General features: G+C 59.3%; 3 protein-coding genes across 4 annotated transcripts; 1 reads left to right on the top strand and 2 right to left on the bottom strand.

Moving 5' to 3' along the window:
• Positions 1-3,128: 3,128 nt before the first annotated feature.
• On the bottom strand, positions 3,129-15,750 carry AP1M1 (adaptor related protein complex 1 subunit mu 1). Its single transcript, XM_004616668.2, has 12 exons — positions 15,560-15,750; positions 14,676-14,832; positions 14,143-14,210; positions 13,922-14,052; positions 13,535-13,682; positions 4,829-4,955; positions 4,598-4,740; positions 4,325-4,396; positions 3,922-4,080; positions 3,714-3,839; positions 3,552-3,627; positions 3,129-3,475 (listed from the first exon to the last, which is right to left on the bottom strand). The coding sequence occupies exons 1-12, from the start codon at positions 15,599-15,601 to the stop codon at positions 3,453-3,455; spliced, it is 1,272 nt and encodes a 423-aa protein (XP_004616725.1). The 5' UTR covers positions 15,602-15,750; the 3' UTR covers positions 3,129-3,452.
• Positions 15,751-16,455: 705 nt separating this feature from the next.
• Positions 16,456-18,220, bottom strand: FAM32A (family with sequence similarity 32 member A). Its single transcript, XM_004616885.2, has 4 exons — positions 18,069-18,220; positions 17,855-17,996; positions 17,040-17,093; positions 16,456-16,959 (listed from the first exon to the last, which is right to left on the bottom strand). Exons 1-4 carry the CDS (start codon positions 18,143-18,145, stop codon positions 16,891-16,893), a joined length of 342 nt encoding a protein of 113 aa, XP_004616942.1. The 5' UTR covers positions 18,146-18,220; the 3' UTR covers positions 16,456-16,890.
• An 833-nt stretch (positions 18,221-19,053) lies between these two features.
• On the top strand, positions 19,054-24,580 carry CIB3 (calcium and integrin binding family member 3). 2 transcript variants are annotated; one of them, XM_055127515.1, is made up of 5 exons: positions 19,054-21,690; positions 21,774-23,036; positions 23,587-23,734; positions 23,971-24,166; positions 24,303-24,580. In XM_055127515.1, the coding sequence occupies exons 2-5, from the start codon at positions 22,797-22,799 to the stop codon at positions 24,322-24,324; spliced, it is 606 nt and encodes a 201-aa protein (XP_054983490.1). In that variant the 5' UTR covers positions 19,054-21,690; positions 21,774-22,796; the 3' UTR covers positions 24,325-24,580. The 2 variants fall into 2 exon arrangements, with proteins under 2 accessions (XP_054983490.1, XP_054983489.1); XM_055127514.1 differs by having other exon boundaries at positions 19,054-23,036.
• Positions 24,581-24,784: the final 204 nt, after the last annotated feature.

Below are 24,784 nucleotides of genomic sequence, written 5' to 3'. Positions count from 1 at the left end.
GCAGGGAGTGGATGACAAGACTGGTTCTTGTCCCCTGGAGCAGAGGGCTGTGGGCAGCTGGGACCCGGGGGGAGGTGCCCACAGTCCTGTTCCTGGTCCTGCCTCGGTCTGGGTTGGGACTGTCAACACCGACCTCCCCTGCTCCCAGGGTCAGTTTCAGGGTCCAGGGTGCAGCCACGCTCACCCCACCGTGCAGATGGGAAAACAGGACTGGTCATGAGCTGGACATGACGCCCTCTGTGTCTGTGGCTCAGAGGGGGAGAAAAAGCCACAAAGCATCAGTGGCCTCATGTTTGAATTGACTGCCAAGGCCCCTATGGGGTGGGGAACTGTGTACTGTGCTCTTGCCTCACTGTGCCTGGCGTGGGGGCTGCAGAGGGGACTCTGTACAGTGCTCTCCTCTTTGTGCCTCGTGTGGGGGCTGCACTGAGGGTCAGCCCCCATCACGGCTGCTCACACCAGACGGTCAAGTGCTTTGCCACCTTGAAACAGGACAGGTGGATACAGAAGGGCCCTAACCATGGTGTGCGCATGTGTGTGTACGTATGTGCTTGTGTGAGAGTACAGCTGTGTCTGTATGTGTGCTTGAACATGTTTACACAAGTACATGTATGTGCACTTACATGCATGTACATAAGCATGGTTTTATAAGACAGTATGTACATGTGCATGTCTGTGTAGCATATGTATGTGATATATGTGCATACATGATGTGAGCATGTGCATGTATGTGTGCATGATTGTGTATGCATGACACTGCATGTGTGCGTGGTGTGTGCATAGCGTGTGCATTCATGTGTGCTTGTCATGTGCATGGCATGTGCATGACATATGTGTGCTTGTGTGTGTACACTCTTCTGAGGGTGGCAGAGGCTGAGGCTGAGCGACTCCTGGAGGCTGGGCAGCAGGTGGCAGAGTGGTGGGGGTAGAGGGGGGGCAGCCACAGGTGTGGCGCCACTTTCCACACAGCCACGCTTGGCCTCCCCGGCCCTCCGCCGGCCGCCGCCAGTGCTGTGCGATTTCACTTCTGTGTTTCACTTTTCCTGCTGCTCAGAAGCGGGTTGGTGTGACCCAGTGTGGGGAGGGGTGAAGACTGGGGCACACAGGGAGAGGGGGGACCCCGCCCCTGCCTGCTGGAGGGCTGAGGCCGGTGTCCCTGGACTAGGGCGGGTGTCAGGTACGTGTCCTGACGGAGCCTGAGAACCTGGTGCTGGTCCCGCCCAGATTGTGGGGTGGAGGCAGCGAGAGGGTCTGCCCTGGGCCCGCGGGGCTGCAGCTCCATGGGGAGCAGAGCCGGCCCGGGCGGGGTGTCCTGCTGCCCGTCTCATGCTGGACCCGGCGGCCGCCGAGGAACGTGGAGCCTGTGGCTTCCCCTGGGAACAAGAGGGGCTGGTCAAGGCTTATATAGAGGCTCCCAAAATATCTGCCTGCCGATAGGCCGAGGAGGCAGGGCGCGGCTGACCATGCAGGCTTCCTGGCCTGCCAAGATGTTTCCTGCCGATAGCTGGGCCAGCGGCTTATCTGTGACCCTGGGGCCGGCCGGAGGGCGGCCTCCATGCAGGGGACATGCTGTCCCTGGCCAGGCCGGGGCTGCAGGGACCTGTGGAGGGGTCATGGGGGCACCTGCGATGGGGGGTTCCACTCTCCTGGAAGCCCCCAGGGGAGCATGGGCTCAAGGCTGAGTGCCCCTGGCGCCCCCCCCCCCCCCCACCGGTGATTCCTCAGCGCCACACAGCACCCTGGTCCCCAAGAGTCAGGGGTAGACATTTGTTCTAGTGGCCTGCAGCTCGGCTGGGAGAGTACCCTGAATCTGTCACCAGGAGAAGGGCATCACAGCTGGGGCTCAGGGGAAGCTGCCCCCAGGAGGAAGTCCCCTATGCGGGCTCCATGGGCCTCCTCGGCTTCCACCTGGACCCAAGTTTTCGAGAGGGGCAGGGGCCTTGGGCCTGGGGGCTTCAGGCCTGGGGGGCAGCGTCCAGTGTCCTCTGGAGCACATAAGCACGTGTCTGCAGCAGTGCCAGTCGTTTCCAGGAAAACCTTAGAAGCAGGTCTCGAAAATGCAGTGAAGAAGGCGGAGTGGGGTTGAGTGTGCTCGCTGCCCCCCAGTCTCTGCACACGGACCCCCGGGGGCCCCCTGCCTGCCCTGTTCCTCATGGCGACTCATGGCATCACCTCGTCCCTCCCTGTCTGCTGAGAGGGGTAGGACTGAACATGGGCTACAGGGACAAGGAGCTGCAAGTTCTGGGGGTGTCACAATAGGAAGTGAGGGGCCCGTGCCTGGCCAGAGGTAGAGGGGCTTGATTTACAGTCCCTTGTGTCCTGATGCAGGTCCCAGGGTCTTTGTGGGGCCATGGGGTCAGGGACCATGTCTGGCACAGGAAAGTCCTCCTTGCCCTGGGCCAGGGGTACCCAGCACCTGTGCTGGGGAGCTGGAGGCAGCATGGAGGGGCCTGGGGCTGGCCCTGACTATCCACAGGCAGGCACAGGCCTGGGGTTGGCAGCCCCACGCTCACGGCTCACTCCCTGTTTCTGGCCCTCGAGTGCCCCCTGCTGGCCATACCTGACAGCGCCGCCTGCCGGAACTGCTGATAGCCTTGGGACCCTAGAAGCTTCTAGGGCTTGTAGGAGGGGAAGTGGATCATTGGGGGTCAGCGACCCTGGACCCACCCCCATTGTCGTCGTGCGCCTGGACTCTGGCCACGCTGCTCTGAGCAACCCCCTGTAGGTGCTCTCAAGAGCTGCCTGCCCTCCACCTGCAGCGTCTCTGCGGGCCTGATGTTGAGGTCCACCCTGGGGCCCTCCTGGTACCCAGACCCTCCTGCCCACCCCACCCATCCCTTTCTGGCTTGGGGTATTTCTCGAAGGGGCTGTTGGTCCTGTGGGGTGGGGGGCTGTGGGTACACCTGAATTGAGAGCCGGACACTGTGACCCCAGACCTGCCTTGGTGTGGCAGCTCCAAGGGGTGCTGCATGGGCGCATGGGACAGGCCAATGGCAGGTCCCCATCCTGGGCATGGCCACAGTGGGTGCGAGTCACAGTCAGGTCTGGGGGCTGGCAGGCTGGGGTGGTTGTTGAGGGGGGAGTTCCCTACCTTGCCGGGGATCCCAGTGGCACAGGCAGGAGGCAGCCATGGTCAGGATGGGTTTAATGAATGTGGCAACAACACAGTCTTGGGGCTTGGCCGCCCCCCGGCCCGCAGGCGGGACCCACCCACAGAGCAAACACTGATGTGGCAGGACAGGTCGGGCCATGGGTGCCCCTAAGTGCTTCCGGGCAGGCCTGGGAAGTGCAGGGCAGGCCTCCAGCCAGGCTGCACTGCCAGCCCCCAGCAAAACTGGTGGCACAGGCCAAGGGGAGGCCGGGGGCTGGCCAGCGAGCAGGTGGGTAGGGCAGGAGTGGCCCCTCCTCTGATCAGCTCTGTAGCGCTTCCTTGGGGGCTCCCTGAAGGCCCCTCACTGGGTCCGGAGCTGGTAGTCTGCAGGGCAGAGGGGAGGTGAGCACCTGGCGGGATGCTGCCCGCTGCCCCCCGCCCATCCGTCCTCACCACGCACCTCCGTTCTGGGTGATATAGCGCACCCAGGGCAGCGCCTGGTAGCCGCTCTTCTCAATGATCTTCAGGTAGCGCACCTGGGGGCACAGCACAGGCCTGAGCGCCGCCAGACAAGGCCACTGGATGGCGTCCACCGCGCGGGGGGGCTGGTGGGGGGACGCACCTGGATGCCCGAGGTGGTGAAGTAGGGGATCTCGAACTTGACGCTGATGGGCGGCTTGCCCTCCTTGTCCTCCGCCTCCACGCTGGGCAGGCCGAAGTGCGCCCGCATCAGGTACTCCTTGCCACCCTGCAGGTACAAGGGCTCAGGTGGGGCGGGGGCTCAGGGCACAGTCAGCGAGGAGAGCCACTGACAGGGGCGCGTGCCTCACCGGGAAGGACTTGATAGACCACACAATCTCGCTGTTCTCAGGGACCCACTTGACGCTGCCCACCGTGGTCTTGAACTTGGGCGAGTCGGCGTCGTTGGGCACCGGGATGTGGATCTCCACGTTGTTGGCCGTGGAGCGACGCTTGAACTGGCTCTTGGCCTGAGAGTGCCACACAGGTTCGGTGGGGCTGGGGGCAAGGGTGGGACCCAGGATCCCCACCGCACAGATTCCCCCCACACTCTTGGGATGCCTGGCTCCTGGGGTGCCTGAGCTCTGGTAACTGAGTGCCAAGGCCAGCTGAGCCCGCCTGTCTGCCCTACCCCCAACCCTCCGCCAGAGCGCACCTGGACCATAGGCCACCCTTTGTGGGGACCACCCGGGCCCCAGTGCATGTGGGGCACACCTTAATCATGTACTCGATGCGGCTGTGCGAGTGTTTTTCAATCACTGACTCGATCCAGATCAGAGGCTTCACCTGCATGGGATACTCGCCATCAGCCCAGCTCCGGCTCTGGCCCCGCCCACAGCCTCCCTTCTTGGGCCTGTCCGCCCACCTCAGGCCCCTCCCCTCCATCCAGCTACGTCCCATTTCCGCTCCCCACACACCAATCAGGCTTCTCCAGCCCCACCCACACGGGGTCCCATTGGCCAGGTCTCAGGGTCTTGGGGAACGCACATGTGTGTTGAGGCGGTAGGACATGAGCTCGAACTCGCCATCGGGTGGGATGAAGGAGATGGTGCGGTCGTTCTCGAAGCGGGACAGCCGCACGCATTGGTGGAACTTGACATCCTCCAGCTCCACCGACTTGCTCTTGCCGCCTGGGGGCGGGGCGGGGCGGGTGGGCGGGGCTTCCCGGGCGGGACCCGCCCAGGACCCGCCCCCAGGCCCGGCCCACGCGGTACTCACGGCCAGTGTTGTCGAACAGCACCTTGTCGTTGAGGCCCAGGCGCAGCTCGGGCATGCCCGACAGGAACACGCGCATCTTGATGGAGCCCACGATCTCACTACGCAGCACGTTGCCATTGGCACTCACCTGTTGGGGGGCAGTCCTGACGCTGCTGCACCCCACTAGCCCTCCTCACCTCCCATGCAGCTTGGTGACACTCGGGGACCCCCAGGCCTCTCTCCCCCAATCCTGGTCTCAGGCCCCTTGGACACCAAGCTACACCCCACGGGGGACTGGACCCTGGGGACAGTGCAGGAGAAAACACTTCAGAAGCAGGACAAGGCCCCAGATCTTATGTAGAGACCCAACTCCTGCCCCTCCTGGGGTCCATCAGGGGCTCTGCCGGTTGGGACCCTTATTCTGGAAGGCAGTGCTGGGATCCAGCAGCCTGTGGAAGGGCAGAACAGCCTAGGTGGGGCAGTGACAGAGCCAAGGAGCCTGAGCGCTGCTGGATGTGGCCCAACCCCTAGCCTAGATGGTGACGGGGAGGAGCCTCAGAGCCTGTGGAAAGAGGCCAGACTGGAAATGCCCGATTCCATTCCAGTGACACCCCAGAATGAAGACACTCGAACACGGTGCCAGGAGGTGTGCCACACTGCTGAGGGCTGGGCAACAGGTCATGGCTCAAAACAGCTGCCGATGGTGGCAACAAGGAACAAAAAAAGGCCAAATCCACTGCAGGAGAGCCCTGATGTCTGTAGCTGCCAGAGGGCATGGGGCTCCCTCAGACCCCAGTTCTCTTGGCACTGTGGCCCACTGCGCAATAAGGGCTCTGCCTGGCTCTCCTTGCCCTCACCACACTGACCTGGCCTGGGATGGGGGTTGCGCCGTGTCAGTGTCAGACTCTGAGGGGCATGTAGCACAGAAAGTACACATACACACAACACGTAGCTAACACGCTAACACACATGCAGAGCTTGCAGGCAGCAAGCACATAGCATGCATGCATTGGACATGTGGTATGAAGTGGAGCTGTTACCACTCGGCCATACACAGACAGCATGCATGGAGATAGTACGCATGCAGCATGTAACAAGCAGACAGCACACTGATACTGACCGCACACAGACAGCACACAGTACAGACAGCACAGACAGCACTCAGACACACACAGCACAGACAGCACACAGACAGCACACAGATAGCACACACAGCACACAGATAGCACGGACAGAACACGGACAGAACACAGACAGCACACAGACAGTACAGACAGCACACAGACAGCACTCAGACACACACAGCACACGACAGCACACAGACAGCACACAGATAGCACACACAGCACACAGATAGCACGGACAGAACACAGACAGCACACAGACAGCACACACACACAGACAGCACTCAGACACACACAGACAGCACTCAGACACACAGACAGCACAGACAGCACTCAGCACACAGACAGCACACAGCACACAGACAGCACACAGACACCACACAGACAGCACTCAGACACACACAGACAGCACTCAGACACACACAGACAGCACTCAGACACACACAGACAGCACTCAGACAGCACACAGACAGCACTCAGACACACACAGACAGCACTCAGACACACACAGAAAGCACTCAGACAGCACAGAGACAGCACTCAGACACACACAGACAGCACAGAGACAGCACTCAGACACACACAGACAGCACACAGACAGCACAGACAGCACTAAGACAGCAAAGACAGCACACAGACAGCACACAGACAGCACTCAGACACACACAGACAGCACTCAGACAGCACACAGACAGCACTCAGACACACACAGACAGCACACAGACAGCACACAGATAGCACACACAGCACACAGATAGCACAGACAGCACTCAGACAGCACACAGATAGCACTCAGACAGCACTCAGACACACACAGGCAGCACACAGACAGCACTCAGACACACACAGACAGCACTCAGACAGCACACAGACAGCACTAAGACAGCAAAGACAACACACAGACAGCACACAGACACACACAGACAGCACTCAGACAGCACACAGACAGCACACAGACACACACAGACAGCACTCAGACAGCACACAGACAGCACTCAGACACACACAGACAGCACTCAGACAGCACAGAGACAGCACTCAGACACACACAGACAGCACTCAGACAGCACACAGACAACACTCAGACACACACAGACAGCACACAGACAGCACACAGACAGCACTCAGACACACACAGACAGCACCAGCACTCAGACACACACAGGCAGCACACAGACAGCACTCAGACACACACAGACAGCACTCAGACAGCACACAGACAACACTTAGACACACACAGACAGCACTCAGACAGCACACAGACAGCACTCAGACACACACAGACAGCAAAGACAGCACACAGACAGCACTCAGACAGCACACAGACAGCACACAGACACACACAGACAGCACTCAGACACACACAGAGAGCACTCAGACAGCACAGACAGCACTCAGACAGCACACAGACAGCACACAGCACTCAGACAGCAGACAGCACTCAGACACACACAGACAGCACTCAGACAGCACACAGACAGCACTCAGACACACACAGACAGCACACAGACAGCACACAGACAACACTCAGACACACACAGACAGCACTCAGACAGCACAGAGACAGCACACAGACAACACTCAGACACACACAGACAGCACACAGACAGCACTCATACAGCACACAGCACAGACAGCACACAGATAGCACAGACAGCACACAGACAGCACCCAGACAGCACTCAGACACACACAGACAGCACCAGCACTCAGACACACACAGGCAGCACACAGACAGCACTCAGACACACACAGACAGCACTCAGACAGCACACAGATAGCACTCAGACAACACACAGACAGCACTCAGACAGCACACAGACAGCACTCAGCACACAGACAGCACACAGACAGCACTCAGACAGCAGACAGCACTCAGACACACACAGAGAGCACTCAGACAGCACTCAGACAGCACTCAGACACACACAGACAGCACACAGACAGCACACAGACAACACTCAGACACACACAGACAGCACTCAGACAGCACACAGACAGCACTCAGACACACACAGACAGCACTCAGACAGCAAAGACAGCACACAGACAGCACTCAGACACACACAGACAGCACTCAGACAGCACACAGACAGCACTCAGACACACACAGACAGCACTCAGACACACACAGACAGGACTCAGACAGCACAGACAGCACTCAGCACACAGACAGCACACAGACAGCACTCAGACAGCAAAGACAGCACTCAGACACACACAGACAGCACTCAGGCAGCACACAGGCAGCACTCAGACAGCACTCAGACAGCACTCAGACACACACAGACAGCACACAGACAGCACTCAGACACACACAGACAGCACTCAGACACACACAGAGACAGCATTCAGACACACACAGACAGCACTCAGACACACACAGACAGCACACAGACAGCACAGAGACAGCACTCAGACACACACAGACAGCACAGAGACACCACTCAGACACACACAGACAGCACTCAGACAGCACACAGACAGCACAGAGACAGCACAGAGACAGCACTCAGACACACACAGACAGCACTCAGACACACACAGACAGCACTCAGACAGCACACAGACAGCACTCAGACACACACAGACAGCACTCAGACAGCACAGACAGCACTCAGACAGCACACAGACAGCACACAGCACTCAGACAGCAGACAGCACTCAGACACACACAGACAGCACTCAGACAGCACACAGACAGCACTCAGACAGCACTCAGACACACACAGACAGCACACAGACAGCACACAGACAACACTCAGACACACACAGACAGCACTCAGACAGCACACAGACAGCACTCAGACACACACAGACAGCACTCAGACACACACAGACAGCACTCAGACAGCACTCAGACACACACAGACAGCACTCAGACAGCACACAGACAGCACTCAGACACACACAGACAGCACTCAGACAGCACTCAGACACACACAGACAGCACTCAGACAGCAAAGACAGCACACAGACAGCACTCAGACAGCACACAGACAGCACTCAGACAGCACACAGACAGCACTCAGACAGCACAGACAGCACTCAGCACACAGACAGCACACAGACAGCACTCAGACAGCAGACAGCACTCAGACACACACAGACAGCACTCAGACAGCACACAGACAGCACTCAGACAGCACACAGACAGCACTCAGACAGCACAGACAGCACTCAGCACACAGACAGCACTCAGACAGCACAGAGACAGCACTCAGACACACACAGACAGCACTCAGACAGCACAGAGACAGCACTCAGACACACACAGACAGCACTCAGACAGCACACAGACAGCACTCAGACAGCACTCAGACACACACAGACAGCACACAGACAGCACACAGACAACACTCAGACAGCACTCAGACAGCACACAGACAGCACTCAGACACACACAGACAGCACTCAGACAGCAAAGACAGCACACAGACAGCACTCAGACACACACAGACAGCACTCAGACAGCACACAGACAGCACTCAGACAGCACTCAGACACACACAGACAGCACACAGACAGCACACAGACAGCACTCAGACAGCACTCAGACAGCACACAGACAGCACTCAGACACACACAGACAGCACACAGACAGCACACAGACAGCACTCAGACACACACAGACAGCACTCAGACAGCACTCAGCACACAGACAGCACACAGACAGCACTCAGACAGCAGACAGCACTCAGACACACACAGACAGCACTCAGACAGCACACAGACAGCACTCAGACAGCACTCAGACAGCACACAGACAGCACTCAGACACACACAGAGAGCACACAGACAGCACACAGACAGCACTCAGACACACACAGACAGCACTCAGACAGCACTCAGCACACAGACAGCACACAGACAGCACTCAGACAGCAGACAGCACTCAGACACACACAGACAGCACTCAGACAGCACACAGACAGCACTCAGACAGCACTCAGACACACACAGACAGCACACAGACAGCACACAGACAACACTCAGACACACACAGACAGCACTCAGACACACACAGACAGCACTCAGACACACACAGACAGCACTCAGACAGCAAAGACAGCACACAGACAGCACTCAGACACACACAGACAGCACTCAGACAGCACACAGACAGCACTCAGACACACACAGACAGCACTCAGACAGCACAGACAGCACTCAGCACACAGACAGCACACAGACAGCACTCAGACAGCAAAGACAGCTCTCAGACACACACAGACAGCACTCAGACAGCACAGACAGCACTCAGCACACAGACAGCACACAGACAGCACTCAGACACACACAGACAGCACTCAGGCAGCACACAGGCAGCACTCAGACAGCACTCAGACACACACAGACAGCACTCAGACACACACAGACAGCACACAGACAGCACACAGACAACACTCAGACAGCACTCAGACAGCACAGAGACAGCACTCAGACAGCACTCAGACAGCACACAGACAGCACTCAGACACACACAGACAGCACTCAGACACACACAGACAGCACTCAGACAGCAAAGACAGCACACAGACAGCACTCAGACACACACAGACAGCACACAGACAGCACACAGACAGCACTCAGACACACACAGACAGCACTCAGACAGCACTCAGCACACAGACAGCACACAGACAGCACTCAGACAGCAGACAGCACTCAGACACACACAGACAGCACTCAGACAGCACACAGACAGCACTCAGACAGCACTCAGACAGCACACAGACAGCACTCAGACAGCACTCAGCACACAGACAGCACACAGACAGCACTCAGACAGCAGACAGCACTCAGACACACACAGACAGCACTCAGACAGCACACAGACAGCACTCAACAGCACTCAGACACACACAGACAGCACACAGACAGCACACAGACAACACTCAGACACACACAGACAGCACTCAGACAGCACACAGACAGCACTCAGACACACACAGACAGCACTCAGACAGCAAAGACAGCACACAGACAGCACTCAGACACACACAGACAGCACTCAGACAGCACACAGACAGCACTCAGACACACACAGACAGCACACAGACAGCACACAGACAGCACTCAGACACACACAGACAGCACTCAGACAGCACAGACAGCACTCAGCACACAGACAGCACACAGACAGCACTCAGACAGCAAAGACAGCACTCAGACACACACAGACAGCACTCAGACAGCAGACAGCACTCAGACACACACAGACAGCACTCAGACAGCACACAGACAGCACTCAACAGCACTCAGACACACACAGACAGCACTCAGACAGCACACAGACAGCACACAGACAGCACTCAGACACACACAGACAGCACTCAGACAGCACACAGACAGCACTCAGACACACACAGACAGCACTCAGACAGCACAGACAGCACTCAGCACACAGACAGCACACAGACAGCACTCAGACAGCAAAGACAGCTCTCAGACACACACAGACAGCACTCAGACAGCACAGACAGCACTCAGCACACAGACAGCACACAGACAGCACTCAGACACACACAGACAGCACTCAGGCAGCACACAGGCAGCACTCAGACAGCACTCAGACACACACAGACAGCACTCAGACACACACAGACAGCACACAGACAGCACACAGACAACACTCAGACAGCACTCAGACAGCACAGAGACAGCACTCAGACAGCACTCAGACAGCACACAGACAGCACTCAGACACACACAGACAGCACTCAGACACACACAGACAGCACTCAGACAGCAAAGACAGCACACAGACAGCACTCAGACACACACAGACAGCACACAGACAGCACACAGACAGCACTCAGACACACACAGACAGCACTCAGACAGCACTCAGCACACAGACAGCACACAGACAGCACTCAGACAGCAGACAGCACTCAGACACACACAGACAGCACTCAGACAGCACACAGACAGCACTCAGACAGCACTCAGACAGCACACAGACAGCACTCAGACAGCACTCAGCACACAGACAGCACACAGACAGCACTCAGACAGCAGACAGCACTCAGACACACACAGACAGCACTCAGACAGCACACAGACAGCACTCAACAGCACTCAGACACACACAGACAGCACACAGACAGCACACAGACAACACTCAGACACACACAGACAGCACTCAGACAGCACACAGACAGCACTCAGACACACACAGACAGCACTCAGACAGCAAAGACAGCACACAGACAGCACTCAGACACACACAGACAGCACTCAGACAGCACACAGACAGCACTCAGACACACACAGACAGCACACAGACAGCACACAGACAGCACTCAGACACACACAGACAGCACTCAGACAGCACAGACAGCACTCAGCACACAGACAGCACACAGACAGCACTCAGACAGCAAAGACAGCACTCAGACACACACAGACAGCACTCAGACAGCAGACAGCACTCAGACACACACAGACAGCACTCAGACAGCACACAGACAGCACTCAACAGCACTCAGACACACACAGACAGCACACAGACAGCACACAGACAACACTCAGACACACACAGACAGCACTCAGACAGCACACAGACAGCACTCAGACACACACAGACAGCACTCAGACAGCAAAGACAGCACACAGACAGCACTCAGACACACACAGACAGCACTCAGACAGCACACAGACAGCACTCAGACACACACAGACAGCACTCAGACAGCACAGACAGCACTCAGCACACAGACAGCACACAGACAGCACTCAGACAGCAAAGACAGCACTCAGACACACACAGACAGCACTCAGACAGCACAGACAGCACTCAGACACACACAGACAGCACTCAGACAGCAAAGACAGCACTCAGACACACACAGACAGCACTCAGACAGCACAGACAGCACTCAGCACACAGACAGCACACAGACAGCACTCAGACACACACAGACAGCACTCAGGCAGCACACAGGCAGCACTCAGACAGCACTCAGACACACACAGACAGCACTCAGACACACACAGACAGCACACAGACAGCACACAGACAGCACTCAGACACACACAGACAGCACTCAGACACACACAGAGACAGCACTCAGACACACACAGAGACAGCACTCAGACACACACAGACAGCACTCAGACACACACAGACAGCACACAGACAGCACAGAGACAGCACTCACACACACACAGACAGCACTCAGACAGCACACAGACAGCACAGAGACAGCACTCAGACACACACAGACAGCACTCAGACAGCACACAGACAGCACAGAGACAGCACTCAGACAGCACAGAGACAGCACTCAGACACACACAGACAGCACTCAGACACACACAGACAGCACACAGACAGCACACAGACAGCACTCAGACACACACAGACAGCACCAGCACTCAGACAGCACACAGACAGCACTCAGACACACACAGACAGCACACAGACAGCACTCAGACAGTGCAGACAGTGCACACCCAGCACACAGACAGTGCACAGATAGCATGCATGCACAGACAGCATGCATGCACAGACAACACACAGACAGCACACAGACAGCATGCATGCACAGACACACAGCAGCACGCAGGGAGCAGGCACTAAGGGACACAGGCATACCAGGAGGTTGACAGACTCGATCACGTCCAGGAACACCTCGTTCTTCCGGTACTTGATACCCTCTGACCGCCAGGACACAGCGTTGGTGACGGTGGCAGGGGGCCGCGGTGCCCCCGTTTCCAGCTTGTGGCCCTCCTGAGTGATGTACCTGTGGGCAGATGCACCTGTGCTGGTGAGGGGTTCACCCTGTCTTTCTGGGCGCACTTGCTGGGCAGACTCCATATAGGAGTGCAGGCCTTCGATGGGGGGGCCACAAGGGAGCAGATGGGAAACAGGCCAGCTGAGGGCCAGGGGGCCCGACTGCAGGGAGTCAATGGACTTGGGGTCTGAGAGGGTCTCAGCCTGTCCATCCCCTCCCTCCCACCGTCCCTCCAGCCCCTCACGCACTCCTGTAGGATCTTGCTGTCAGTGGTCTGCGGGTAGCCGAAGTCCATCAGCTCGTCCAGCAGTTCATAGATGATGACGAAGTTGTCCCGGATGCTCTCCTCCTCCAGCTCTTTGAAGTACTCGGAGAACACCTGAGGGAGGGGGCGGGCAGCAGGTGAGGTGCCCTCTGAGCCGCCCTGGGCTCTCTGGGTGGAAGAGGGCTGGGGTGCTTGGGGACCTACCTGGACCACCTTGTAGAGGAAGGAGAAGACCAGGGAGACGCACGCATTCTTCTTCGAGGTGGCAACCACTGTAGCCAGTTAAGGGGCCTGCTGGGCTGAGACGTGCACCACACCCACCGGGGCTACAGGGCTGTCCACCCCATTGCCCATATGTGGCCCCCACACGGACAGAGCCTAGGACCCAGTTCCCAGCTGCACCTGGCCTATGACACACGATGACCATGTGGCCATGGCCCAGGATATGCAGTGACCACATGACATGGAGCCAGGACTTGAGATGACTGTGGGGACAGACACCAGACCCAGAGAGCAGTGATCACCCAGCCTGTCCCAGGACACACAGAGACCACATGGACTCCGGACGTGCAGTGATTATGGGAATATAGGTCAGACCTCGGCCACGCAGTGATGACGTGGACTGGGCCACATAGTGACCATGCACTCAGACAGTGCAGACACCATGCATACGAAATGGCTCAGGACACACTGACCAGGAGGCCATGGTGCCCGCCACCCTGGTGCCCGGTGGATACGATACAGGTTGTTATGTTTGATCCACATGAAGCGGACGCCGCCGTGGGCCAGGATGGGGGACAGCACCCCCTCCTCCTCCTTCTCCATCAGAATGGGCATGAAGTGCTCCACCTCAGACATGTCCACGTCGCCTCGGTAGTTCCGGCAGATGAGCACCTGCAGGACAAGCTGGGGGCTGGCACCACTCGGCCTGTGCCATTGCAGGCCCTGGGGCCCTTAGCCTTCGATGAGGTGCTCAGAGCCACTCCTGTGCTTGGGCACTAGACACCGCCCAGGGCAAAGCTGCAGCCCTGCTGGGACCCGGGAAAACTGGGGATGCATTCCCCTGACAAGGGGTCCTGGGGGCCGTGGCAGTGTCCCTAGGGAGCAGAGGGGGAGAGTGTGGGGAAGGATGGAGAGGCGGTCCTGGGGGGGGCGTGTGCAGGCCTGCGGGTAGGTGCCGTGTTCAGGGCCCTTCCCGCGGCGTGGGGAGGGGGGATGCCTGTGAGACCAGGACTCATCAGCCAGGGTCCCGGGAGGAGCCGCTGAGGGGCATCAGGACCGGGACAGGCCAGGCGGGCGCGTGGGTGCAGCCGGCGCCGTCCTGGCCTCGCAGGCTGTTGACTCTGGCTGACACCCAGGGCAGCGCCCACTCGGGGGCGGGGAGCGTGGGAACTGGGGGGCTGGCAGGGCCCCCGGCCGTCTCTGCACTTGCTGGGCAGACGGGACCCCTCAGCGCCACCCAGGCTCCGGGACGGGGACCCCTGGGTGCAAACCCCCGCCAGGCTGCGGGCAGCGACGGGGGACGACACTGCGTGAGGGGCCCCGCGGGTGTCCCCGAGCTGCCTGGCCACCTCCAGCTGCTGCCGGACACCGCGGGCCCGGCGACGGGGAGACGCCTCACCTTGCCCTTCAAGTCCAGCACGTAGACGGCGCTGGCGGACATGGCGGCGGCCCGGCGCGGCGGCACGGCGGGGACTCCCAGGCGTTGGGCAAGACCGGGCGCGCGCCGGGACGGCTCGCGGCCACTTCCGCCCGGGCAGCCGCGCACGGACCGTTATGTCCGGCCTGGGAGGTGCTGCCCGCAGTGCGCAGGCGCGGGTGGGGCCCGCGCAGGCGCAGAGCCTCCGGACGCGCGCTCCCCGGAAGTGGCGGCGGGAGGGGCGGGGCCGGACAGGTTGGCCCCAACCCTGGGCTCCGAGGAAACAAAGGGGCCCGCGCTGCTCCCAGTTGGGGTGGAGTGTTTATTTGCTAGCTGGCCCAGCCGCTGGGCAGTGAAACCTTATCAGCAGTCCCTGCCCCGCACTGCCTGGACCGTGCATTCCTGGGGAAGGAGCCAGTGCCTGTGATGCTCCGCGCAGTGTGTGCCCCCTCCTGCACAGGCAACTGGCGGGTCCGTTGCTCTCACGGGGCCGTGTCCAGACCCAGTGAACACCCACCTCCTCCCCGCACCCCCAGCTTGACATCTTCTCTTCTACATCTTTGAAATTTAGGGTTTGCAACGTTTTCACCTGCCCGGGCTATGGCAGAGGCATGAGTGCAGCCGTGGGGACCAGATTTCTGGGGTGGCTTGAACTCCCACTCAAGGCTGCCTGAAACAGCTTTCTGAAAACCCTTGGTGGGACTGGAGAAACAGCTCACTGGGCTGCCGAGGCTTCACACTTAGGAGGCCCCAGCCCAGGTACCACCCAGGGGAGCCTAGAACAGAGGCCAAGCAATGCTTCAAGCTCCTGCATTCTTAGGCGCAGGAGGGAAGGTGCCACCACATAGCTCATGCTGAATGATGACGCTTACTCAGGCTCCCAATGCTCCACTTTATTCCACATCCGACCTGCTCCTTTCTCCCGCCCTCATTGTGCTGCCATCTGCTTGGGGGACAGGCGGCTGCAGCACCTGCACTGTCCCCTGTGCGGCTCCTGGCTTTGTCCCATCCTGCACCTCCAAGCCCCCAGCCCATGCTGGTTCCTGCAGAACAACGTGTCTATCCTACATGCCTCAGCGATGGGAAGAGTAGGACCCTGGCTCCAGGAGACAGGCCCATCCTGCTGTCACCATCACCCAGGGGCCAGGTGGCCCAATGGGTCCAGGCCAGAGTCTGGCCTCTTGCACATCCCTTCGCACTGATACCCCCATGGCTGAGACTCGAAAGTGAGGTGGCTGCTTTAATCATCTTCCAGAGGGGTCACAGCGCAGCCAGTGCAGGGCACCTTGGAATCCCAGCCACAACACTGTGGGCTACTTGGTCCAGCTGACTTTGGGAATGTCATAGTGCTCAGTCAGTGTGTCCAGGTGCCGGTTGAAGTCCTGGGAGGGGAGAAGATATGGTTGTCAACACCGTCAGTTCCCTTCACCCCCCACACGCACGCACGTACACACGTGCTCACCTCCACTCTCTGTTTGTGAGTCTTGGAAGCCTTCTTCAGGATCCTCTCCATTTGCTGCGGAGGAAAGAGGGGTTTGAGGTCCAGGGCCGCTGTGCCAGCTCTGCATGGTGGTGGTGGTAGGGGGTGGGCCAGGCAGCTCTGGGTGTGTCAGACCCTGAGCACAGGCTGCTCCTGACCAGCCCAGACCCAGTGGCCAGTGAGCAGGCACTCTGCAGCCAATTGTAGCTGACGATGTGGGTGCTTGAACCCGTGAGCCCAGCAGAGAGCAGAGCCGGGATGGCCCGCACTGCCCTTGGTGACAACCTGACCACCTGCCCAAGTGACCACCCGGGCTCCCTGGCCCCAGTACCATGGTGGCCAGCTAGGAAAGGCCTGGAGACACCTGAGAAAGAAAAGCCTGGAGATTGCCTTCGAGTCCCACCCCACCCCCTGCCTAGCTGGGACCTGAGGGAAGGGAAGGGCAGCTCTGGCCCCTGCAGACAAGCTGCTCATTCGCACCCCAAAACGGCCAAAGATTCTCTGTGTTCCCGTTTTTCCTAAGTGCCCACTTCCTGTTTGTTGGGGTGAAGGTCAGTGGGCTGTCTCACGGGGCCAGGATGGTATTTCTCAGTTAGGCAGTGGCCAACGCGGGTCACCAGCCCCCGAGATGTTGCCAGTGACACCCGGGACCTGGCCGTAGCTGTGACCTAGGGCAGCTCGGGGCCGCAGGGCATCCGGGACAGTGCTGGCCTCCAGCCTCGAGGGGGACCTGGGGCGCGTGTCCACCGCCGGTCCCTCTCCCGCTCCCTGACCTGCTCCCTGCTCCCGCCGCTCACCCGCTTCTCCTGCATCTTCTCGAAGGCTGCCTGCGCCGGGGTCCGCTTGTCCAGGCCGCGCCGCTTCTCCTCCTCGCTCTTTTTGCTCGTACCCATCGCTTCCAGCAGCTTCTCCTTGTCCTTCTCTTTCTTCTTCTTCTTCCTGGGAGGGAGGAGACCGGCTGGGGTCAGCGGACAGCGGCCCGGGACCTGGGGGGCCGCGCGTGGCACTCACCGCTTGGTCACGCCCAGCTCCGCGACGCCTTTCAGCTTCAGCGGCCCTTTCTGGACTTGATCGTAGGCCGCCGCCATGGCTGCGTCGTCTCCGCCGCGAATCTGCCACACTTCCGGTAGAGGAGGCCGAATCTTCCTTCCGGGCGTCCTCCTCCCTTAGCTCGGATTGGCTGAGCTCTGGTGGGGGCCTGTGCCCCAGCACAAGGCAAATCCGCGCTTCCGAGAATGGGCGGGGCCTGGGCGCAGGCGCGTCTGCGGTCCCCGCCACGGTCTCCAGCCACACTTCCGGCCCGGGTTTGGCCCTTGGTGCATCTGAGAGTTTCCTGGTGCCCCCAAACTCCTCTTTCTTCCCATAGCCCCATTTTTAGGGCCTCCTTTTGTTGTGTTGTTTGTGTTTTGCTTTGGGCCATATCCAGCCGTGCTCAGCACTCGGATCACATCTAGCGGGGCTCACCACTCTGGAGCCAGGGATTGAACCCCGGTCGCCCGCGCTCAAGGGAAGTTCCCTCCCCGCTGTACTATCGTTCCTGGGCCTCTTTGCGGGGTGGGATCGAGGGTCACACCCGATGGTGCTCAGGGAATTACTCCTGATGGGGTTCAAGTGACCCTGTGGGGTGGCCGGATTAGAACCCAAGTGTTGGGGGCCTGAGCCATAGTACAGCGGGTGTGGCGTTTGCCTTGCACATGCACGCGACCAACCTGGGTTCGAACCCCACATTCTGTATGGTCCCCCGAGCCTCACCGGGTGTGACCCAAAAAGCCAAAACAAAAGAACCCATGTCTTCCGCGTGCAAGCACATATTTCCCCGCTGTCCTCTCTTTGGCCCCATTTTTATTTATTTATTTATTTATTTATTTATTTTTTGGTTTTTGGGTCACACCTGGCGATGCACAGGGGTTACTCCTGGCTCTGCACTCAGGAATTACTCCTGGCGGTGCTCAGGGGACCATATGGGATGCTGGGATTTGAACCCGGGTTGGTCGCGTGCAAGGCAAACGCCCTACCCGCTATGCTATCACTCCAGTCCCTCTTTGGCCCCATTTTGGCGCACGCTTTCTTTCATGGTTGCCTTCCAAGTGCTCCATGATACCTGCACCCAAGTTTGCACTGATCCTGATTGAGATGGGTACGTTAGTGCAATTTCCAGTGGGTCATTGTCCCTCAAGAGTCCTGCCTGGGAGTGTTTCTCTGACACCAAGAGACCCTGAGTGCAAGCATCTCGGGTGGATGACCCGAGGATCAAGCGCTCAGGGGGATCCGAGTCCTGTGATTGGAAGGCCCCCCGTTCCTGGGGTCCCTCCCAGTAAAGCAGCAGCATCCCCTGGCCCATAGACAGAAGAGTGATAGTCCAGAGGGTAGGGCGTTTGCCTTGCACGCAGCTGACCCGGGTTCAATCCCCGGCATCCCATATGGTCCCCCAAACACTGCCAGGAGTAATTCCTGAGTGCAGAGCCAGGAGTAACCCCTGAGCATCGCTGGGTGTGACCCAAAAAGAAAAAAAGAGCGGAAATGAGAGTCCCACAGAGTTCTGCCAACTGGCACTGGCGGATCTCTGTCGTGCAGGTGCTTCCCTTGATTTTTGGGTGATGCTATCACCTCTGTTCCATCTCCCGCACCACCTGGTCCTCTGGCACGGCACTGCAGCCATGCAGGCCCTCAGCCCCTCCAGGATGGCCCAGGTGACCCCCGGCGCCAGCACTGCACCTACTGACACTGAGCCACTGGTCTGATTGTATTAGTGTTAGCACAAAAGTGGTTGTTCCTGCACTAGTTTGGAAGATTTGCAGACAGAATTGGAAGTTAGGGTTTATTGTACAGTTCAAGTAGGTGCATCTAGGACCTCCCCAGTGTCTACCCGTTCCGCTGACCCATGTGTGAAGTTGCTCATCCTGTTCCTCACGGTCTGCCTGCCTCCAGTGGAGAGTGGCCCCGTCTCACCCTGCCTCCTTCTCTCTCCAGGATGCTTTCGTAGCCCGGGATCTGCAGCTGGAACCATCACTCTAGGGCTGTACCCCAGTCCTCCCGGTCCCCTCAGCTTCCTTGGACTCTGGCCACGTAAGCGTGTGAGGGGAGGTCTCCGCCGGCCTGCCACCCATCTGAGCAGAGCTGGTGGGTGAGGAGAGCCCCGGGCTGGGGATCCCTTACCTGCGGCCCCTTCCTACCTCAGCCCTCCCATTGCCTCTTTTATTTCTTTTGCTTGGAGTCGTTCCACTGGGTGAGATTTCAGGCTGTCCAACTACACTGACTAGATCTCTGGCTGCAGCCTGCCTCTCCGCCGTGTCCGTGGTTGACTGACTGCCACGTGGGGGCCCCTGTCCCCTCAAAAAACAGGAAACCCTTTGCTATTTGCTTTATGACTTTCTCAGTCATATGTGATCATCATTATCCCCTCATCACTACCAATCTTATCATTATCACTGTCACCACCATCAAACCATCATCACCAACCCCATCACCACCACCATATCAGCCACTGTCACCAGCATCACCAGCATTCACCGTCAGTGTCACCATCACCTCCAGCACCGCCATCACCATCACAGTGTCACCATCACCTCCAGCACTGCCATTACCATCACAGTGTCACCGTCATCACCATCACCATCTCAGTGTCACTGTCACCTCCAGCACCGCCATCACAGTCACAGTATCACTGTCACCTCCATCACCATCACAGTGTCAACTGTCACCTCCAGCACTGTCATCACCATCACAGTGTCACCATCACCTCCACTGCCATCACATCTCACTGTCACCGTCACCTCCATCACCACCATCACCATCAGTGTCACCATCACCTCCAGCACTGCCACTACCATCATAGTGTCACCGTCACCTCCAGCACCGTGTTCACCATCTCACTGTCACTGTCACCTCCAGCACCACCATCACCGTCAGTGTCACCATCATCACCATCACCATCTCAGTGACACTGTCACCTCTAGCACCACCATCATCATCTGTCACCATCACCGCCAGCACTATCACCGTCACAGTGTCACCGGCACTTCCATCACCATCACAGTGTCACCGGCACTTCCATCACCATCACAGTGTCACCGTCATCTCCAGTACTGACGTTAGTTCTATCACCATCACCATCATCACCAGTGTCCTCTTTACCTCTCACCATCGCCATCATCAGCCACCATAACCTTCACATGACACCTCATCCTCCTCGTTCACGTCCTGGACCAGTGCTTACAGCTGCCTTCCCTGACGTATTGTCCTTGCTTCCTGGTCTCCCTGCATCTTCAGATCAAGCCGGTGGGTAGGTGCTACTGTCATCATCAGCTGACAGACAAGGCTTGGGGTTGGGGTGTTGGAATTTGAGGAAGGGACGAGCCTGACACGTCTCTGCTGTATCCTTTCCTCAGGGATCCGACCAGGTGCTGCGTCCACTGTCCCGCCCACCTAACCCTTCCTGCCCCCGTGACCGCGGGCACACACGGGGCATGGTCCAGAGGTGGGGCTGTAACCTGAGTTGGGGCGCGTGACGTCAGGGCATGCCTCGGTGCCCTCAGGCCAGTGCTCGGCCCCCATACTGGGACCAGGGCACTCAGCGTCCACCATGGGCAGCAAGCAGACGGTGTTCACACATGAGCAGCTGGAGGCCTACCAGGTGGGGTGGCCCCGGCCCAGGGCTGGCTGGTCCCTGCGCGGTCCCGGGGCTGGCCAGCAGCCGGCTGAGCACTGTCCCCGTAGGACTGCACCTTCTTCACGAGGAAGGAGATCCTGAGGTGTGTGGGCAGGACGAGGCGTCTGCAGCCAGTGGGGACGGGTGAGAGGGGCTCGCTCTGGGCAGGCCGGGAGAGCGACCCATGCCGGGGGGCAGGCCAGGGACCATTGCCCAGCACCCTGAAACCCAAGCTGGAAGGGGTGTGGGCCGAGGGGGGCCAGACCTGTGCATGGGCATGGGTGTCAGTTACCGATGGACGTGCCTTGACCGGGAGCCCCATTGTCTGGTGTGGACAGCTCAAGGATCAGCCCCGGCCATCATGATCCGGTTACCAGCGGGGAAACTGAGGCTCAGGCTGGGGAGGGGGTACCTGGCAGAGTCCCCAGAAAGGGCACAGAGGTTCTTGTCAGCTCTGCCAGATGAGACACAGTTTCCTGGCAAGGGAACTCTCTAGAGGGGGCTGGGCATGGGGTGGGTGTGGCCTGATCCCTGTGGCCTGATCCCTGCATGGTCCTGGGCTTAAGACACTCGTAGCAGCTTGGGGACCCCCGAGTCCCCAGGGGCGTTCTGGGCTGGCATGTAGTGCACATGGGGTACACACAGTCAGGGGTTGCAGAATGTCTCATTCACCCTTATAAACACAGCGCCACATGAAGGGGTTTGCTTTGAATGCAGTTGACCTGGGTTTGATCCCGAGCATCCCAGGGTCCTCTGAGCCCACCAACAGCGAGCCCTGAGCACAGAGCCAGGACTCAGCCCTAAGCACTGCTGAGTGTGGCTCCCCAGTACCCCCCACATTGGTCCCCTGTCTGCTTGGTCCATGGAGGGGCATCTCCATTCTGGGGTGAGTGTGAGAGACCCCTGGGGGGGTCTGGATGCTGTAACACACTGGCCCCGTGGGAAGCACCTCGCCTTAGTGCTTCCCCTTTTGCCCACCTGCCTGCCTGGTAAGTTCCTGCTCGTGTGTCAAAACCCAGTGCTAGTGTCCCTTCCTGTGGGACTCCCTCCTTCTTTCAGCACCCCCGTCTATTACCCCGTGTCAGCTGCACATGTGGGTTCAGTGGGGTGTGGGCCTGTGCCAGCTCCACCCAGGCCCCAGGCTGGGCAGCCAACAGTCTGAGTGGACACAGTGGCGACTGGAGCAAGATGCGCAAGGCTCTCCCCGGCCTCTCCCCAGGCTGTTCTACCGCTACCAGGACCTGGCCCCCCAGCTTGTGCCCCTGGACTACACCAGCTGCCCGGACGTGAAGGTGCCTTTCGAGCTCATTATCAGCATGCCCGAGTTGAAGGTGCGCTGGCTCGGGTGGCGGGGCCCTGAGGTCTGGGACCTGGGACGTGACCCCCTGCCCGGCTCTGGAGCCCCAGATGAGGAACAAGGAGTCTGAGGAATAGGACAGTGGGCAAAGGTGCTTTCCTTGTACACTGCTGACCTGCATTCCATCCTGGCACCCTTACGGTCCCCTGAGCCCCGCTAGGAGTGAGCAGAGTTGGGAGTCAGCCCTGAAGAGTACCAGGTGTGGCCCAATCCCAAAATAAGAGCAAAAGGGGACAGCGAGGTGTGGACCCAGTGAGCAGAGAACCCAGGGCAAAGCCTGCATCAGGAACGGCTGGAACCAGCAGTCTGAGTGAGGCTGGGTGGGATCTTTAATCTCTCAGACCCTCTGGACAGACCAGCTGTCCCCTTCCCAGCCCCACGTGGGGGCTTTCTTCCCATCCCTCTGGTACAGGAGACCCCCTGTTGCCCTGGGCTGGGTGGTTGCAAGGCCGTAGGGATGGGGCAGAGGGAGTGGGCAGCAGGTGTGGGGAGGCCGGGTGAGGCAGGCCTGTCACTATCTTCAGGACAATCCATTCCGCCAGAGGATTGCCCAGGTCTTCTCAGAGGCTGGGGACGGCCACATGAGCCTGGACAACTTCCTGGACATGTTCTCAGTCATGAGCGAGATGGCTCCGCGCGACCTCAAGGCCCACTATGCCTTTCGGATCTACGGTGTGCCCCCGATCCCACCCTGCCAGGGTCCACCCAGCACCATGTCCACTCGGTGCCCTGGCCCCTCCCCAGATGCCTGCTAGGCTCGTCCCCAGTGAGGTCCGGCCTGGGGCCCCACTGCTCCCTCTGTGCCCGAGTGTCCCCAGGAGGGGTCCCAGGTAGGACCACAGCCAAGGGGCAGCTCCCCCACACCCCCCCGCCTGTCCCGCCCCTCAGTGGCACCCCTGTGCCCGCAGACTTCAATGATGATGGCTACATCTGCGCCTGGGACCTGGAGCAGACGGTGGGCAGGCTCACCCGAGGGGAGCTGAGCCCCGAGGAGGTAAGCCTCGTGTGCGAGAAGGTGCTGGACGAGGCGGACAGTGACCATGACGGGCGGCTGTCTCTGGAGGACTTCCAGAACATGATTCTGCGGGCACCTGACTTCCTCAGGTGAGGGCTGGCTGTGTGCCCGGGGCAGCAGATCTCGGCCTGTGCGGCCTGTCTCCTGCTGCCAGGCCAGCAGGGCTTCCGCGGGATCCAGGGGCTGCCCGCGCCTGGTGACACGGACCCTTTCCTGTGCACACAGCACCTTCCATATCCGGATCTGAGCCCATCGTGAAGGTGACAACTGACAGCAGTGGGTGGAAGGGCGCCCGGGTAGTGGGAATAAAGACGCAAGTGGCCCCCTGTGTGCGTGTGGAGTGTGCCACCTGCCACGGCCCGGCTGTTCTTGCTCCAGACCAGGCCCAGATCTCTCTCTCTCTGCCTTGAGGAACTGACCTGCCCCCATGCCCTGGGTGGGCAGAGATAAGGGGTGATAACCCCCAGGCCCCCACACTGAAACCCCCTGCCCGAGCATCTGCTTGCCTCCCCAACCCTGCCCCAAAGGGCTGCCACTTGCCCAGTGCGACCCAGTTGCGGAGGCGCGGTGGGGGGTGCCATTCGCAGAGGTGGGCACTCTGCAGTCCCTGGCTTCTCTTGACACCCTAGTGGTGCTGGCCCAGCGCCCTGTGCCATCTGGAGGGAATGGAGGGACCCCCTCAGGGGTGAGGCGTGAGGCGCCTCCCC

Source organism: Sorex araneus, chromosome 2, assembly GCF_027595985.1.
Source record: "Sorex araneus isolate mSorAra2 chromosome 2, mSorAra2.pri, whole genome shotgun sequence".
Classification (NCBI taxonomy): domain Eukaryota; kingdom Metazoa; phylum Chordata; class Mammalia; order Eulipotyphla; family Soricidae; genus Sorex; species Sorex araneus.
The sequence above is the reverse complement of the archived record's forward strand: the minus strand, read 5'-3'. Positions and strand labels throughout refer to the sequence as shown.